The 14,789-nt window shown below is 60.4% G+C and overlaps 2 protein-coding genes across 7 annotated transcripts in view; one reads left to right on the forward strand and one right to left on the reverse strand.

Annotated features, from left to right (window-relative positions):
- Nucleotides 1-5,384, reverse strand: part of DGKQ (diacylglycerol kinase theta) — an 11,982-nt gene extending 6,598 nt beyond the window's left edge. For 2 of the 3 annotated variants that reach the window (XM_045166323.1, XM_025290469.3), the window contains exons 1-13: nucleotides 4,980-5,384; nucleotides 3,262-3,341; nucleotides 2,581-2,680; nucleotides 2,140-2,225; nucleotides 1,945-2,070; nucleotides 1,587-1,740; nucleotides 1,440-1,511; nucleotides 1,241-1,341; nucleotides 937-1,157; nucleotides 758-848; nucleotides 605-659; nucleotides 447-508; nucleotides 20-170 (exon numbers count right to left, since the gene is read on the reverse strand). In XM_045166323.1, coding sequence (XP_045022258.1) covers nucleotides 20-170; nucleotides 447-508; nucleotides 605-659; nucleotides 758-848; nucleotides 937-1,157; nucleotides 1,241-1,341; nucleotides 1,440-1,511; nucleotides 1,587-1,740; nucleotides 1,945-2,070; nucleotides 2,140-2,225; nucleotides 2,581-2,680; nucleotides 3,262-3,341; nucleotides 4,980-5,253 — 1,573 coding nt within the window. In that variant the 5' untranslated portion in view covers nucleotides 5,254-5,384. The remainder of the gene's footprint in view (nucleotides 1-19; nucleotides 171-446; nucleotides 509-604; nucleotides 660-757; nucleotides 849-936; nucleotides 1,158-1,240; nucleotides 1,342-1,439; nucleotides 1,512-1,586; nucleotides 1,741-1,944; nucleotides 2,071-2,139; nucleotides 2,226-2,580; nucleotides 2,681-3,261; nucleotides 3,342-4,979) is intronic. The other variant, XM_025290471.3, reaches the window with a different exon arrangement.
- A 65-nt stretch (nucleotides 5,385-5,449) lies between these two features.
- On the forward strand, nucleotides 5,450-14,008 carry LOC112586269. Of its 4 annotated transcripts, none has more exons than XR_006552527.2 (4): nucleotides 5,492-5,865; nucleotides 6,105-6,256; nucleotides 9,878-9,947; nucleotides 10,597-14,008. XR_006552527.2 is itself a non-coding variant. In XM_044946284.2 (3 exons), the coding sequence occupies exons 1-3, from the start codon at nucleotides 5,510-5,512 to the stop codon at nucleotides 9,982-9,984; spliced, it is 660 nt and encodes a 219-aa protein (XP_044802219.1). In that variant the 5' UTR covers nucleotides 5,450-5,509; the 3' UTR covers nucleotides 9,985-10,282. The 4 variants fall into 4 exon arrangements, 2 of the variants coding, with proteins under 2 accessions (XP_044802219.1, XP_025146265.3); XR_003110729.3 differs by having other exon boundaries at nucleotides 5,492-5,856; nucleotides 6,060-6,256; XM_044946284.2 differs by lacking the exon at nucleotides 10,597-14,008 and having other exon boundaries at nucleotides 5,450-5,865; nucleotides 6,060-6,256; nucleotides 9,878-10,282.
- Nucleotides 14,009-14,789: the final 781 nt, after the last annotated feature.

Raw genomic sequence — 14,789 nt, forward strand, 5'->3', positions numbered from 1 at the left:
ACAGTCCAGGCAGGCGCACCTTTGCTGGCGACGGCCTCATCCAGCAAACTGCGGTACTCCTGGTGGGACAGGCCTGGTGGCAGACCGCCCACGAACAGAGAGATGCGCGGGGCCAGCACTCTGGTCTCAGCCACGTAGAACCGCGTCTGGCTCATCTGCCGCAGGGACGTCTGCAGGGAGGGGACACTGAGCAGGGCACCAGGGACACCCCCCACTCCTCCCACAGAGGCCAAAGGGGAGACGTCCTGGACCAAGAGCCCCCAGAACAGGGGAGGACAGGAGAGGAGGGACACACGGGGACGTCGGGAGGGAGGCACTGCGGGCCAGGATGGCCAGCTGCTGGCCAGCGCGGACTTGGTGTCCTCAGGCAGGGTCCCCGTCTACAAGGGACAGGCCATGCCCCAAGGCTAGTGGCTCGCCGGGGGCCAGTGGCCGCACCCACTGACCTGCCGGATCTCACGAAGCCGGTCAAGCAAGGGCTCCTCGTCCGCCAGCACTGTGCGCTGGACTGCAGGGTTGAGACGCCACCATTAGCCCCAGACACCCAGGTGTCCTGGAGCCCCGGGCAGACGCGGTCAGGAGTGGGCTACAGGCTCCCCCTCACCTTGTCTGCTGCCCATGAGCACCTCCACCAGCTGGAAGCCCTCGACCCCCTCGGCCTGCGGGGGTACAGTTCAGGGTATCAGGCCTGGATGGGACCCTGCCACCCCAAGACTTTGGCGGGGAGGGCACACGGGCGGGGCGGGGGGGCACACACCTGCTGTCCGAGCAGCGGGAGGACCTCCAGCACCACGCTGCGGGCAGTGCTCTGCGGGGTCACACGGATGGACACGTAGGCCACACCCACCCTGCAGGGGACACGCTCAGGAGCTGCGGAGGCAAAGCCTGCACTCCTTCCCCCCTACCCCCCACGGCCCTGCTGGGACCTGGTCTCACTTGAGCCAGGCCGGGTAGATCTTCAGGATCTCCTGGGTGCGGGGCAGAGCGCGGAGGACCCAGGCCTCGGGAGCTGCTCTGCCGCCCTCCTCCTCAGCGGGCCCAGCGCTCCAGACCCTTCCCGCGGCCGCGGTGTCGCCAAGCTGCACAGGCGTGGGGAGCGCCTGCAGCTGGAAGCCCTGAGGGTCCTCGGAGATGTAGTAAGCCCGCAGAGCCGCCTCCTGTGAGAGGGGAGCAAAGGTAGGGCCTGCTGAGGCCAGGCCTGTGGGTGCCCGCGGTCCCCCACGGCCGGGCCCCCTCTTACCAGCACCTCCTGGCTCCGGGCCAGGCGCGGGACCGTGACTGCACGGAAGTGGTTTCGCTGCATCGCGTCGCTGCCGTCAAAGATCTTCAGAGTCTGCTTGCCTGGGCCGCAGGGGAGTGCGTGCAAGTCCGTGAAGTGAGGGCCGGTCGGGGGAGTCGGGCTCGGGGTGTGGGAGCGGGGACAGCCAGGGGGCACTTACCGGACTCAGGCGTCCCCACCTCTCGGCCCGGGCCAGCGGGGACGCTGCCGTCGGCGCTGTCCTCCCCGTCCCCTGCGGGAAGGTCACAGCCGGCCTCAGTCAGGGCCCGGCCCCGCGCCGGCCACCCCTCCCCGCCGCCCCACTCACCGGGCTCCGGCGCCGCGCTCTCGGGGATCCGAAAGCAGTGCATCTTGCTGAAGTTTCGGGACAGGAGGCGCACGCACGCGGGGGGCAAGACCAGGGTGCGCAGGCGCCCGAAAGTGCACTCGGGGGCGAGCGCCGCGGAGCAGACCGAGTGGGCCTGCAGGGAAGCGGGTGCGGCTCGAGCGCGGGGCTCCGGCGCAGAAGGCCAGGCGGACCCACACCGAGTGCCCCCAACCAGAGACTTGAGTCTACCCTGTACCCTCAAAGGCCGGAAGGCAGCGCGATCCAGACGAGCTGTGCCCAAGACCCAGACCCCCGCACGCCAGCCCCGCCCCGCAGAGGCCACGCCCCGCGCGCCCACCTGGATGCCGCACCACTCGCAGCGCACGCCGGCCGGCACGTCCGAGGAGCCACAAGTCTTCCGACAGAGCTCGCAACGCGCGCCGGAAGGCAAGGTCCCCTCCCGCCAGTGGTGGAGGTGCGCGTCCTACGGAGAGCGCCGTCAGCGGCTCCTCAGGCCGCGCTCCCCGGCCTCCCCCAGGCCCCGCGCACTCACGTGGTCGCGGTGCCCGTCCTGGTGGCACTGGCGGCAGTCGCTGCAGGCGAAGGGCACACAGTCGGGGTGAACGTGCAGCTCACACACTGGGGGGCGGGCAGGGTTAGGGGGCCTCTTGTCGCTGCCCACCGACCCTGCCCGCCCCCTGCTCGGGCCTGGGTCTGCCCCTCCCAGGACTTCACTTTCCTGAACGTTTGGGGGCCCCTGATGAGAGACAGGAAACACCAGCCCCCCACCCCCACCCCGTGGCAGGATGGGAACCAGCTTCTCTGCGTCTCTCCCGTCCAGCCCACCTCTGCACGCAGGGGGCGGCCCTGCGATGCCCCGCACCCACCTCCCCACCCCCACCCCAGACCTGCGGCCCGACCGCATGGGGGCGGGGCCGCCCGGGCCGCAGAGACCAGGCCCCTGGAGCTGGGCCAAGCGGGAGGCTGGCGGTACCTTCGCAGCGGAGGCCCGGCGCCTCCAGGCCCTTCCGGCACACGGAGCAGAACCTGCGCTTGTAGAGCCCCCGGGGGCCGAAGCAGTGGGCCACCGGGACCTGGGAGGGACAGAGCTTGGCCTCAGCCTGGGTCCCCAGGCCCCCCTTCCTCTGCCCAGGGAGCTGCCATCACCAGCCCTGGCCCCTCAGTCCTCCCGAGCCCTGCTGACGGGGTGCTGTGTGTGCCTCTGGGCCCCTCTATGCTCCCAGGGGATCCTGCTGGGGACCATCTGGCATGCCGACTCCTCTGTTCCTTGTCCGGGACTGACTGGGGCAGCCCCAGGGTGTGACCTCAGACAGCCCCTTCTGCAGCTCAGGCCCAGCTGGCCTGGCCCAGGCCTGACCCAGCTGCCCAGGTGCTGGCCACCCCCAGGCCTGTTCTCCTTGCCGATGCATTTGGGGCCAGCTGGACGGAGTACAGGCGGTGGGAAGCCCAGCCACAGGCTGCTGGGTACCAAGAACCCGGGAGAAGACGGGGTCAGAGCCCTGGGGAAGGGAGGCCCCCTGCTGCCCTGGGAGGGGCTGGGGACAGGGATGCAGTGCGAGGGGGCACTCCCAGCCCAGCCCCCACCACAGGAGCTGGGCCCCCAGACCCTCTGCGCCCTTCCCCCAAAGGTGCGGCTGCTGAGCTCCATACGCACGCGGACCAGGCTGGGAGCCACGCTCGTGCAGGGGGTCTTCACGTGCTTCAGGCACTTCTCATGGGACATGAAGTTGCAAACTGTGGGAACGGGAGCCCTGTGAGTTGGCCCCTGTCCTGCCCAGGAATCAAGAGACCCCAGGGCTTGGCATGCGGGAGGGAGGCCGTGCCAGGGCAGACAGCTTATCACAGTGGGCCCACCCTCACACCTTCCCAGACCTTCCTGAGCCTAAGCCCTGGCCGTCAGGGTAGGGAGAGAGCGTGGAGACAGCCTGGTCCTCGGCCCCACCCCCGAGAGCTGAGTGAGGAGCAGCTTGGTGGCTCTGGCCATCCGGGATGACCATGTGCTCTGGTGTCCTGAGCAGGCCCTGTCCACCCCCCACCCCCATCCCCGACTCACACAGGCCCAGCTCCTTCCAGTCTCTACTGGCAGTGGGTAGACAGGCAGGGACTTGGCCAGCTCCTGCATCTCTGCCTGCCCCTAGACCAACTTCTCCAGGGACACCCTTCTCTAGCTCCCCACAACTGCATACACCCCTAATTACCCCTCCCACACACGAGGTGCCTGCCCAGACCAGAGCTAGTCTGACGGACCAGGATGCCCTGCCCAGAGAGGTAGATGGCCCAGAGGCTCCAGGGCATGAGCTGTGCTCACAAGGCCCACAGAGGCAGCAAGGGGGCACCCTCCCTCCTGGGGAGGCATGCAGCAGGGTGAGGGCCCGCCTGGCACAGCCTCGGAAGGCGGCAGCTCTGGACAGGTGGCGCTCAGCTTCCTCCTCTGGCCCACAGAGAGAGCCCCTGCCCCTCACACATCCTGGGTGCTCCCTGGCAGGGGAAGGCGCTCTTCCTCCCACACCCTTGCCAGGCCTCTCTGCGTGCCGAGGTCACCAGCTCACCCTCCGGAGCTGGGGAGAGTGTCTGCACATCACCCCCATTTCCCTTCCGTAAGCTCCTTAACGCCTCAGACCTAGCACCCACCGGCAGGAGGTCCTACCTCTGAGGGGGACCGGCTACTTCCCTGGCAGCTCCTCCACCCAGACCCAGCCTAGCCTCCTCAGCACACCAGGCCCCAGGCCCCTCGGTCCCCAGAGCCACAGGCCTGTCTCCCTGGGCAGGGCAGAGGCGCCCCGCCCCGTCCCGTCCCCTGCTGAGACGCATGTGTCAGCCGCCCAGGAGCCGGAGGATGGAGAGCCTCCCCGCCCGACCAGGCTCGCTTGGCGGCTGGGCTGGGGCCCTGTCGGGGCACGTCACACTCGGGGTGGCAGGCCTGGCCCAGCTCCCTGGGAGTCTGAACCTGGGCAGCCCTGTGGGCAGCAGCACACACCCAGGAGAGAGCAGACCAGCAGCAGCCCTGGGGAGCCAGTGGCCCAGGCCAGACCTGCCTGGCCACGCTGCTGGCCCTTGCACCTGCCCAGGGTTGGCTGGCCTCGTCCCCAGGCACTGCACCGGCCCTGCGCGGCTGCCGCGCTCTTCCCTCACCGGGTTCCAACCCAGCTGAGGACGCCCAGGGAGCGGTTCTTTCCCTCATCGTCCTGGGGAGGGGCCGCGGCCGCTTGACGCCCCCAGACCCCGCGAGGAGCTGGTCTTCATAGCCTCCGCAGGGAGGTCTGGGCCTGGCAAGCTCCTGCCCCGAGGGCAAGGGGCTCTGTCCCGGGGAGGCCCCTGCTGGAAGTGCAGAGAGCAGGGGTTGGGGTCCGCGGTGTGGTCTCGGGCGCTCACCGTCACACAGGATGCCGGCAAGCCCCCAGATGAAATCGGAGCAGAGGTGGCAGAAGGTGGGCTTGGTAAGCGTCACCTTCCTGAAGCTGTGACTCGGCGCGGCGGGCCCTGGGGTCCTGGCGCCCGACCGCTCCGGCCCCGACCCCGGCCCGGACCCCGGCCCCGATCTCGAGCGGCTTCCGGCGCCCAGCTCGGGGCTGGAGGTCGGGCTGCCAGGGCGCGGGGAGCCGCCGCCAAGCCAGCCTCGGGCCCCGGGCTCGGCCGCCGCCTCCATCCCCAGCCAGGGCGGCCCGAGCCCCGGCGGCGGACGACTGCGGGCTGCGCGCTGTGGGCAACCGGGGCTGCGGTCCCCGCGGTCCCCGCGGTCCCCGCGGTCCGCGCCGGGCTTCCGACTGCGCCCGTGCTCACTGCGCAGGCGCGCGCCCGTGGGGCGGGGCCTTGGGCGGGGCCGGCCCGGGGAAGGGGCCGGGCGGGGTGGGGCCTGCTGAGTGGGCGGGACCTAAGAGGGGCTGACCTGGGGAAGGGGCCGGATGGGGGTGGGGGAGCCTGCGGGGTGGGCGGGGCCTTGGAAGGGGCCGGCCCTGGGAAGGGGCCGGTTGGGGTGGGGCCTGGCGGACGGGGGTGGGCCCTGTAGGTGGGCGGGGGGTAGGCGGGGCCGACCTGCGGAGCCAGGGAGCCGGTCCACGTCCTGGGTCCGGCCGGCGGGTGGATGGGTCTGGTGGTCCGACGAAGCAGGCACAAGACCTCCACACACCGATGCAAGGTGTCTGCACCTGCGGGGCTCAGGCGTGCGCCTGTGCAGACGGACTCCTCCCACCGGCCCTGGGATCCTGCCCGTTGTTCCGTGCGACCCGGCAAGCGTGCGGCACAGCCCCAAGTACTCAGAGTAGGGCCTGGAAGGGACCCCATGTGGAGTCAGAGGGGCGGGGAAGGTGTTGGTGTCTCGGGGTGGGGGGTGTTCCCAGGGTGAGGTCCTGGGCCCCAGTCTGGGTGTGCATGGCGGAGGATATGGCCGTGGGTCAGGGCGGGCCGGCCTCCCGCGTGCTCCCACCAGCTGTGGGTGGGCGGCTCTGTCTGCAGGGTCTTCGGAGACGCGGACGCCGGCCCCCGTCCTTATCACCACAGGTCTCCCAGCCAGCGCTGGCCAGGGCCTTCAACCCACTGGGACTCTGCTGCCCCGCCCGTTCGCGTGTTCTCCTTGCAGGAGGAGCCCCCTCCTCATCTTCCCCTTGCGGAGCCCAAGGGTTTTGCCTCCTTCCATCCGGGCGACCCAACAGGTGACCCTACCCCAGGCCTCCTGGAGACCAGCCCCCCACCGCACTCCCAGTTAGGGCAGTGAATCCCAGCCCTCACCCTGCCCCCAGCGTTGTCTCTGGGATGTGTGGGGGTGGTGTCCACAGAGGCCACCCGCGCTCCAGAGTTCCTGCCCCTGTGGGCCTGACGGGGGATTGTCATCCAAGTTGCCAAGATGGGTGTCTTGGGCCAAGGGGCTTCCCTGGGACCCACCTGGCTGCCCTCCCTCAAGCCAGACCCCTGCCTGGCAGGGTGAGCAAGGGTTGCAGGAGGAAAACGGGCACGGAAGCAGCCAGGGGAGCAATGTCCCGGGAGAGGGCGCAGTAGGGAGGAAATGTCCGGAAGAGTGCTGGGCCAGCTGGGAGGGGCTACAGGGGCAGGAGAGCGGGGAGGGGCGGGGGCGGGGCGGGGAGGGGCGGGGGCGGGGAGGGGAGGGGCGGGGGGCGGGGAGGGGAGGGGCGGGGACTGGCCCAAAGAGGAGCACACTCCTGGGTTGCTGGGGTACTCCTATCCTGTTAGAGCACTGGGCGCCAGGCTGGCATCCCTGCCCCCCTTGGGCTGAGTTCAGGGGCAGAAGGACAACAACAAACTGAAAAATAGGCCGGGAAATGCCACTTAGTGGTGCCTGGCCACGGATGGAAGGAGCCAGGACTGAGCTACCCGGACAGACATCCAAAGGGGCAAAGAGGAGCAAAGCCCTGGGTGGTGACGCTGCAAAGGCAAGGACACCCCTCCCCAGGGCTCCGCAGACGGCCCCTGCGTCCTGAAGCATGTAGTTCATGCAGGACTCCCCCCTCCCCACAACCTGAAGCCTTGCCTGCCCCCTCCTCCTGTCCTCAGCACCCCTCAACCTATGAGAAGCAGAGGTTTCTACTGAAGCCCACCCCCCGTAATCCAAACCAGCTGACTCCCAAGGACACAGAATTTCAGGAGGTAGCTTTTCTATTTGTGAGAAAGTGGAGAAAGCAGGGGAAACATCTTGAAAAGAAAAATTCACATCCAACCATTTCTGCAGATTTTAACTGCTTTCTGATCCAGCATATTAAATAAAATGGCAAACACACTTCTGTCACACCGTCCCACGACCTTCTTAGAATACCTTCCAAAATAATTAGCAGCTTCTAGTTGAAGTTTCCCCTGGAGAAGGGAATGGCAACCCACTCCAGTATTCTTGCCTGGAGAATCCCATGAACAGAGCAGCCTGAGGGCTACAGTCCATGGGGCTGCAAAGAGTCAGAGAGTCAGATACAACTGAACAACAAATACTTCACTACTTAGACAAAACTTAAATCTAAACCTTTGGTACTTTTAAAATTCTGGACAGGCAGCTTCAGCAACAGATACTTATTTGTCTTGGTTCTAGAGGCTAGAACTTGGAGATCAGGGAGCTGGCGTGGTGGGTTCACATGAGTGAGTGTCTGGCCTGTAGACACCATCTTCTCGCTGACTTGGGGAGCAGAGGGGACACTAATCCTGTCGTGGTTCAGTCAGTTCAGTCGCTCAGTCATGTCCGACTCTTTGCGACCCCATGGACTGCAGCATTCTAGGCTTCCCTATCCATCACCAGCTCCCGGAGCTTGCTCAAACTCATGTCTGTTGAGTCGATGATGCAATCCAACCATCTCATCCTCTGTTGTCCCCTTCTCCTCCTGCCTTCAATCTTTCCCAGCACCAGGGTCTTTTCAAATGAGTCAGTTCTTCTCATCAGGTGGCCAAAGTATTGGAGTTTCAGCTTTAGCATCAGTCCTTCCAATGAATATTCAGGACTGATTTCCTTTAGGATGGACTGGTTGGATCTCCTTGCAGTCCAAGGGACTCTTAAGAGTCTTCTCCAACACCACAGTTCAAAAGCATCAATTCTTTGGCACTCAGCTTTCTTTATAGTCCAACTCTCACATCCATACATGACTATAAGAAAAAGCATAGCTTTGGCTAGATGGAACTTTGTCAGCAAAGTAATATCTCTGCTTGTCAATATGCTATCTAGGTTGGTCATAGTTTTTCTTCCAAGGAGTAAGTGTCTTTTAATTTCATGGCTGCAGTCACCATCTGCAGTGATTTTGGAGCCCCAAAAAATAAAGTCTGCCACTGTTTCCATTGTTTCTCCATCTATTTGCCAAGAAGCGATGGGACCGGATGCCATGATCTTAGTTTTCTGAGTGTTAAGTTTTAAGCCAACTTTTTCACTCTCCTCTTTCACTTTCATCAAGAGGCTCTTTAGTTCTTCTTCACTTTCTGCCATAAGAGTGGTGTCATCTGCATATCTGAGGTTATTGATATTTCTCCTGACAATCTAGATTCCAGTTTGTGCTTCATCCAGCCTAGCATTTCACATGATGTACCCTGCATTTAAGTTAAATAAGCTAGGTGACAATATACAACCTTGACGTACTCCTTTCCCTATTTGGAACCAGTCTGTTGTTCCATGTCTGGATCTAACTGTTGCTTCTTGACCTACATACAGATTTCTTAGGAGGCAAGTCTGGTATTCCCTTCTCTTCAAGAATTTTCCACAGTTTGTTGTGATCCACACAGTCAAAGGCTTTGGCATAGTCAATAAAGCAGATGCTTGCTTTTTTGATGATCCAGCGGATGTTGGCAATTTGATCTCTGCTTCCTCTGCCCTTTCTAAAACCAGCTTGAACATCTGGAAGTTCACTGTTCATGTACTGTTGAAACCAGGCTTGGAGAATTTTGAGCATTACTTTGTTAGAGTGTGAGATGAGTGCAACTGTGCAGTGCTTTGAGCATTCTCTGGCATTGCCTTTCTTTGATATTGGAATGAGAACTGACGTCTTCCAGTCCTGTGGCCAATGCTGAGTTTTCCAAATTGCTGGCATATTGAGTGCAGCACTTTCACAGCATCATCTTTCAGGATTTGAAATAGCTCAACTGGAATTCCATCACCTCCACTAGCTTTGTTCGTAGTGATGCTTTCTAAGGCCCTCTTGACTTCACATTCCAGGATGTCTGGCTCGAGGTGAGTGATCACACCATCGTGTTTATCTGGGACGTGAAGATCTTTTTTGTATGGTTCTTCTGTGTATTCTTGCCACCTCTGCTTAACATCTTCTGCTTCTGTTAGGTCCATACCATTTCTGTCCTTTATTAAGCCCATCTTTGTATGAAATGGTCTCTTGGTATCTCTAACTTTCTTGAAGAGATCTCTAGTCTTTCCCATTCTACTGATTTCCTCTATTTCTGTGCAATGATCACTGAGGAAGGCTTTCTTATCTCTCCTTGCTATTCTTTGAACTCTGCATTCAAATGGGTATATCTTTCCTTTTCTCCTTTGCCTTTCGTGTCTTTTCTTTTCTCAGCTATTTGTAAGGCCTCCTGGGACAACCTGTCGTGGGCCCCCACCCTAATGACCTCCAACCCTGACTATCCGCAAGGACCCAGCCCCAAATACCATTCCATGGAGGCTAGAGTTTAATCAGTGGGAAAATCAGTGTTGTTTAAGCCAGCCAGCTTGTGGCATTTTGTGCGGGAACCTAGGCGAGCGACAGAATACAGAGACCTGCCAGGTGTCCCAACAATTCTTTTTATAATTTTATTTATGTTATTTATTTTTGACTGCACTGGATCTTCATTGCTCTGCACAGGCTTCCTCCAGTTGCAGCGCACAGGCTCCTCGTTGCGGTGGCTTCTCTCGCTGCGGAGCACGGGCTGCAGGTGCGTGGGCCCCGGTAGTTGCAGCACGCCGGCTTAGTCGCCCCAGAGCATGTGGTTCCCAGACCAGGGGCGGAGCCCATGTCCCCTGCGTTGGCAGGCAGGTTCCCATCCTCTGCTCCGCCAGGACGTCCTCTCCCAGCGCCTTGTCTCGAGCCCACTGCAGGCCTTTCTGTTGCTGCTCACGCTTGGGGGCGTGTGGGGGTCTGCTCTGCCGTCTCTGTGCTATCACTCAGACCCATGCTAGCAAGCTTGAGTGTTGGCCCCAGACTTTGGCTGTTATGGAAAATACTTCTGGAAACATTCTCATCTGTGTGTTTGGATACACACATACACATGCCCACCTGTCTGTTGAAGTAGAACATGCCATATTCGCTTCTAGAAGAAAATTCCAAACAGCTTTCCAAAACTTCACACAAAAATAAAGGTTCTTACTCCTACCAGCAGTGCAGGAGCCTTACCACGCCTGGACAGCGTCAGCCTTTCTGGCAAGGGTGCAGAGTGTCCACGTGGCTCTGGCTCTTGCCCTGCGGCATGGCAAGGGAGGCCTGCACCTCATAGGACCTCTGTGCCATCTGCAACACTTCCTGTGAGGCATGGTTAGATGTCTTGGTCACTTTCTATTAAGACTCCTTTTCTTATTGATTTGCAGGAGTTCTTTATATATTCTGGAGATGGCTCTTCTGTTGATTACAGTCAGTTCTCAATATTCTCAAAGTCGTGCTCTATGTGGTCTCCAGGAACTCTGACTCAACTTTCCTGGATCATAGTGTTTTCCCCGACGCGAGCGCACCGTCGCTGGCTCGGCCGCACTGACCCCGCGGGCAGCACCATCGCGCGGCCTGGACGGAGCCCGCCCGGCACAGGGCCTCCGCAATGGGGCCCGTCCGGCCTCCTGCATGCAGGTCACTGGGTGCAACAAGCTCTCGGCCGGGGCCACGAAAACCGCAAAGTCACCCCCAGAAGCACGAGAGAGGAGACACGCAGCTCAGGGGCAGGAAGACGGCTCTTCTGGAAGTGAGGGGAGCACCGCTCCCGCGGCTCCGCGCACGTCCATCTGCAGTGCCCTCGCTGGCCCCCCAGTGCCGATGGCGCGGACAAGCGGGGCCTCGCGAGCAGGCGGGCTCACAGAGACAGGACCTGGGAATATTGGGAGGGGCCACGTCTGCACCCTCCCCTCACCTGGCTGGCCCTCCAGCCACTCGGTGGTGAGCGACCTTCTGTGTTTCCCTCTCGGCCAGTCATCAACCTCTGCCTTCTGGGGAGGGCCTCTGCATCCTGCTTGAGCACTGCCCACACCGAGGCCGCAAAGTGCCCGAGACCCAGGAAGAGGGCAGTGGGCGGGAGGCGCAGTGCATATCGCCAGGTGGCCGACACGTGACCGGGTCAGTGTGGGGCTGGGCCTGCACAGGTTTGGGGTAATCTGAAGTCGATGGGACCCTAACTCAAAAAAGGCAAAATCATTTTGATAACATTAGAAACATACTTATTTAGAATGTGAAGGAAAAAAATCACAAGAAATCAAACATGAAAAAAATCAAGAAATGGCACAAAACACCACAAGATCTAGAGAAAGACAACTGTTACTCGTAAGTGCCTGCCACCCCACTGTGGTTCTTCATCATCCACGGTTTAGAAGTGTCTGGGGCTGCGCTGACAGCTTACGGGAGCTCAGTTGTCCAACCAGGGATTGAGCCCAGGCCCTGGGCAGGGAAAGCTCTGCATCCTAACCCCTGGACCACCAGGGAGTTCCCTCAGCTGCATTTTCTTATTGTCTCTCTTTACAACAGTATCATAGTCCAGGGAGAAAAGAGAGAGAGAATTTAGTCCCTCTGGCATAACTGATCAGAAAACGGTGAGGGCCACTTTGGGGGCTTATTTGCATACTTATTTTTGGTTGCGCTGGTGTTTGTGCTGTGCTCTGGCTTTCCTGGTTTTGAGGAGCAGGGGACACTCTCTAGCCACAGCGGGGGATCAGTTGTTGTGCAGTAGGGCTCGAGCAGCTCTGGAGCTCTGGGTTAGGAGTCGCGGCCCACAGGCTTCAGTCGCTCCGAGGCACGCGTCTTCCAGACAAGGGCTCGAACCTGGATCCCTGCGTTGGCAGGTGGATCCTTATCCACTGTACCACCAGGGGAGTCCTGTGGCTGCTATTTCACAAGAGTTTTCCTTGACGAGTCATTACTGATTGTATCATATGAACAGTTAAGACTGCTGAAACACCTGGAGAGAACTTTGTCAACTTCTCTCATCTGTAAGCTGTGTCCTTTCTTGGGTTGTGACTAATCTAAATGCCCCCGCAGATCTGACGGAGCTCCTTACATTATGTCCTTGTCGCTGGCAGTCAGGGACCTCGGTATCTTGTGGATGTCAGTATTTCCTGTTAAGTCAGCTGATGTTTAATCCTCTCCCAAAGCTGGTGTGATTCACGCCTTCCTGCTGGGCAGCTGCGATAGGAGTTCCTGGAAGCTGTTTTCTACTCCAGGATGTCTGGCCGTGACTTCCCAAGCAAGTGGCTTCCCCACTGACCCCCAACTGATGTTCCCAGAACCAACTTCCCCTTGGCCAGACCCCCAGAGTGCCCTCCAGGACCACTCCAGCCAGAGGGAAGTGTGACGGGGCACCCGAGAGAGTGTGGGAACCACCGTGGTCACGTTGTCTTCATTTAGCAAGTTTTAAAAAAAATTTTTTATTGAAGGATAATTGCTTTATAGAGTTTTGTTTTCTGTCAAACCTCAGCATGAATCAGCCATAGGTATACCTATATCCCCTCCCTCTTGAACTCCCCTCCCATTTCCCTCCCCATCCCACCCCTCTGGGTTGATACAGAGCCTCTGAGTTTCCTGAGCCATACAGCAAATTCCCATTGGCTGTCTACTTTACATATGGCATTTAGCGAATTTTACAAAGCCTCGTGGGCATGTGGCCGAGGCCCTGTGTGAACCCAGGCTGCTGCATGGACCTTCCCTGGTGCCTCTGTCCCTCCTTGCCCAGTGCCACGCAGTTCCATTGCTCCCGTGTCATGGTCCAGTCTCGTGTTCAGGCTGTGGGCAGCTCCGCATTCCCGCCCAGTGACTGAGCCCTGTTCTCGGCATTCTGGAGCCCGAGGCCCCCTCCTCCATCGTCAGAGCCTCAGCACGACATCTCTGTTCGAAAATTTGTGCCCAGGGTTTGTTTTAATCACATGTGGTAAAGTGAGGGAGACACTGCCTCTGGACGAAGAATTTATTATTTACATTGCTTGAGAGAAGGGGCAGCACGTCCAGAGTAGAGGTTTGGGTCAGGAGGCAGAAGTGAAGAAAGCGTGGCCCAGAGCCTTCGCAGGGGGTTGGCAGGAAGGAGTGGTGAGCAGCACAGGACCACGGAGGAAACTCAGGACTGGGCAGATTGAATGATTCGGGCAGGCCTGAGCGCCGGGGCAGCCCCTGGTTGTCCACTGTCAGCCTGGGGGTGATTGGGGGGCATAATGAGGCACCGCATGAGTGCAGGTGAAGGGCCGACTGGGGTGAGGGCTCTGGACCCATCTGGGAAGGGGGTGCAGTCCTGGGGGGGTAGCCTCTCCAGGATCAAGGCCCCAGAGGCCAGAGCACCAAGAACACAGGGAAAGTGAGACAAAGTTGCTCAGTGCGGCCGACTCTGAGACCTGTGGGGGTTCTCCGGGCCAGAACCCTGGAGTGGGGATCAGTCGTGTCCGACTCTGTGACCCGTGGGGGTTCTCCAGGCCAGAATCCTGGAGTGGGGATCAGTCGTGTCCGACTCTGCGACCCGTGGGGGTTCTCCAGGCCAGAATCCTGGTTCCCTTCTCCAGGAAAGAACACATGAAATGAGCAAAAATCGTCAATACAGTCAGAGATTGATGGGGGCAGATAAAAGCAAACCGTTCTTAGCTGCTTAGAGATAGAGGCCAGGGCTCATTTAAGAGAGAAAACAGACTTTTGTTTAAGAGAAAGAAGAAGAGAAAGACTGCTGGTGCCGCTGGCAGGGCCCCTGGCCCTCTCTCCAGCCAGAGACAGGGACAAGAATCCTAACAGAAAAACGAATGAATAAATAAATGAAGAAGGAGAAAAGACTGAAAGGAAAAAAACCAACCTGAGGGCATCGAGAGGAGAATGAAGCCTAATTCAGCCTGTTCTTTTCCCAGGAAAATTTCAGGTGGAAAAAAACCACGCCATCCCGCAGTGGTCCTGCTGCTGGGCCCCCACATCCGAAATTCTACAGGGTCAGCACCGAGGCCTCGGCCGCCAGCACCCAGAATGGTTTCCTCTCCCACCGCTGGCCCCACTCCCAGGCTGCCCAGGGCAGGCCTGGCCCTGAGCCCAGGACCAGAGCAGTGCCCTCCTCCAAGCACAGGTGAGGCCTCACCATGGCAACGCCCTCCTCCAAGGAGGAGGAGGGACACACAGATCCAGCGTCTTTCAGTCTCTGTTGGGTCTGGGGGCAACGCATTTCCCCCCCAGACCTCCTGGCCACCTGGGGGACGACCGGAGTCTCAGTGTGGGCATCCCTGGACTTGCGAAGGGGGCTTCCAGCCATACCACGCCTCCCACCCTGTGACAGGGCTCCATGCAGCCCCACTACCCTTGGCCCTCAGCCCTGGTGACGGAACGAATCCAACCTCAGCCCACCAGCAGCGGGCCCCCCGAGTGGCCCATTCCCACGCAATCACACTGTCCAAGCATCGCCTAAAATCCCCGCTTAGGAGTGAAGGACTTTAGGACTCTCCGGTCTCACATGAATACGCTGAAATCCTGCACGTCTCCAGGCGCACGAAGGCCACGCACGGGGTCAGGGAGAGCTGGTTCTTTCGGGCTGACACACACAAGGGTCAGTCTCACAGCCTGGCCCTGA

Source organism: Bubalus bubalis, chromosome 7 (assembly GCF_019923935.1).
Source record: "Bubalus bubalis isolate 160015118507 breed Murrah chromosome 7, NDDB_SH_1, whole genome shotgun sequence".
NCBI classification, from domain to species: Eukaryota; Metazoa; Chordata; class Mammalia; order Artiodactyla; family Bovidae; genus Bubalus; species Bubalus bubalis.

Bases quoted from the DNA above. Each gene is read 5' to 3' on its own strand.
- LOC112586269 (XM_025290480.3), top strand. From the start codon at position 5,736: ATGCAAGGTGTCTGCACCTGCGGGGCTCAGGCGTGCGCCTGTGCAGAC. The intron at 6,257-9,877 runs GTGACCCTACCC...TGCTCTGCACAG, and splicing joins CCATCCGGGCGACCCAACAG to GCTTCCTCCAGTTGCAGCGC. The intron at 9,948-10,596 runs GTGCGTGGGCCC...ATTGATTTGCAG, and splicing joins CTGCGGAGCACGGGCTGCAG to GAGTTCTTTATATATTCTGG.